At 42.9% G+C, this 2,500-nt stretch overlaps 1 protein-coding gene across 1 annotated transcript in view; it reads right to left on the reverse strand.

The window, feature by feature from the left end:
• LOC123487058 (carboxypeptidase E) overlaps window positions 1–2,500 on the reverse strand; it is a 50,798-nt gene that overhangs the window by 20,458 nt on the left and 27,840 nt on the right. The window contains exon 3 of the mRNA XM_045218222.1: window positions 51–143. Coding sequence (XP_045074157.1) covers window positions 51–143 — 93 coding nt within the window. The remainder of the gene's footprint in view (window positions 1–50; window positions 144–2,500) is intronic.

Here is a 2,500-nt window from a genome sequence, read left to right on the forward strand (position 1 = left end):
ATGTGTGTGTTAGTTGTGATGTGTGTGTTAGCTGTGATGTGATGTGTTACCTGAGAGGCAGCCTTCTCAAAGCCATCAGGGTTCATAGAGGGCATCAGGTGAATACGTGTGGTGTGGATCAGCTCGATGATCGACTCGTTGCCCTGTGACAACACAACAACATATTAACTCTGTGATCGTCTAGTAGTCCTGTTATAATACAACAACATATTAACTCTGTGATCGTCTAGTAGTCCTGTTATAATACAACAACATATTAACTCTGTGATCATCTAGTTGCCCTGTTACAACACAACAACATATTAACTCTGTGATCGTCTAGTTGCCCTGTTACAACACAACAACATATTAACTCTGTGATCGTCTAGTTGCCCTGTGACAACACAACAACATATTAACTCTGTGATCGTCTAGTTGCCCTGTGACAACACAACAACATATTAACTCTGTGATCGTCTAGTTGCCCTGTGACAACACAACAACATATTAACTCTGTGATCATCTAGTTGCCCTGTGACAACACAACAACATATTAACTCTGTGATCGTCTAGTAGTCCTGTTATAATACAACAACATATTAACTCTGTGATCGTCTGGTTGCCCTGTGACAACACAACAACATATTAACTCTTGTTACAACACAACAACATATGAACTCTGTGATCGTCTAGTTGCCCTGTTACAACACAACAACATATTAACTCTGTGATCGTCTAGTAGTCCTGTTATAATACAACAACATATTAACTCTGTGATCGTCTAGTAGTCCTGTTATAATACAACAACATATTAACTCTGTGATCGTCTAGTAGTCCTGTTATAATTCAACAACATATTAACTCTTGTTACAACACAACAACATATGAACTCTGTGATCGTCTAGTTGCCCTGTTACAACACAACAACATATTAACTCTGTGATCGTCTAGTTGCCCTGATCATAATATAATATAATATAATATAACTACTGGTTACAGAGGTACTGGGCCAGGTTATATTACCTGTTGGTACTGGTTACAGAGGTACTGGGCCAGGTTATATTACCTGTTGGTACTACTGGTTACAGAGGTACTGGGCCAGGTTATATTACCTGTTGGTACTGGTTACAGAGGTACTGGGCCAGGTTATATTACCTGTTGGTACTACTGGTTACAGAGGTACTGGGCCAGGTTATATTACCTGTTGGTACTGATTACAGAGGTACTGGGCCAGGTTATATTACCTGTTGGTACTACTGGTTACAGAGGTACTGGGCCAGGTTATATTACCTGTTGGTACTGGTTACAGAGGTACTGGGCCAGGTTATATTACCTGTTGGTACTACTGGTTACAGAGGTACTGGGCCAGGTTATATTACCTGTTGGTACTGGTTACAGAGGTACTGGGCCAGGTTATATTACCTGTTGGTACTGGTTACAGAGGTACTGGGCCAGGTTATATTACCTGTTGGTACTGGTTACAGAGGTACTGGGCCAGGTTATATTACCTGTTGGTACTACTGGTTACAGAGGTACTGGGCCAGGTTATATTACCTGTTGGTACTGGTTACAGAGGTACTGGGCCAGGTTATATTACCTGTTGGTACTACTGGTTACAGAGGTACTGGGCCAGGTTATATTACCTGTTGGTACTGGTTACAGAGGTACTGGGCCAGGTTATATTACCTGTTGGTACTACTGGTTACAGAGGTACTGGGCCAGGTTATATTACCTGTTGGTACTGATTACAGAGGTACTGGGCCAGGTTATATTACCTGTTGGTACTACTGGTTACAGAGGTACTGGGCCAGGTTATATTACCTGTTGGTACTGGTTACAGAGGTACTGGGCCAGGTTATATTACCTGTTGGTACTACTGGTTACAGAGGTACTGGGCCAGGTTATATTACCTGTTGGTACTACTGGTTACAGAGGTACTGGGCCAGGTTATATTACCTGTTGGTACTACTGGTTACAGAGGTACTGGGCCAGGTTATATTACCTGTTGGTACTACTGGTTACAGAGGTACTGGGCCAGGTTATATTACCTGTTGGTACTACTGGTTACAGAGGTACTGGGCCAGGTTATATTACCTGTTGGTACTACTGGTTACAGAGGTACTGGGCCAGGTTATATTACCTGTTGGCGCTGGTTACAGAGGTACTGGGCCAGGTTATATTACCTGTTGGTACTACTGGTTACAGAGGTACTGGGCCAGGTTATATTACCTGTTGGTACTACTGGTTACAGAGGTACTGGGCCAGGTTATATTACCTGTTGGTGCTGGTTATAGAGGTACTGGGCCAGGTTATATTACCTGTTGGTACTGGTTACAGAGGTACTGGGCCAGGTTATATTACCTGTTAGTACTGGTTACAGAGGTACTGGGCCAGGTTATATTACCTGTTGGTACTGGTTACAGAGGTACTGGGCCAGGTTATATTACCTGTTGGTACTACTGGTTACAGAGGTACTGGGCCAGGTTATATTACCTGTTGGTACTGGTTACAGAGGTACTGG

This window comes from Coregonus clupeaformis, unplaced genomic scaffold (genome assembly GCF_020615455.1).
Source record: "Coregonus clupeaformis isolate EN_2021a unplaced genomic scaffold, ASM2061545v1 scaf1445, whole genome shotgun sequence".
NCBI lineage: Eukaryota > Metazoa > Chordata > Actinopteri > Salmoniformes > Salmonidae > Coregonus > Coregonus clupeaformis.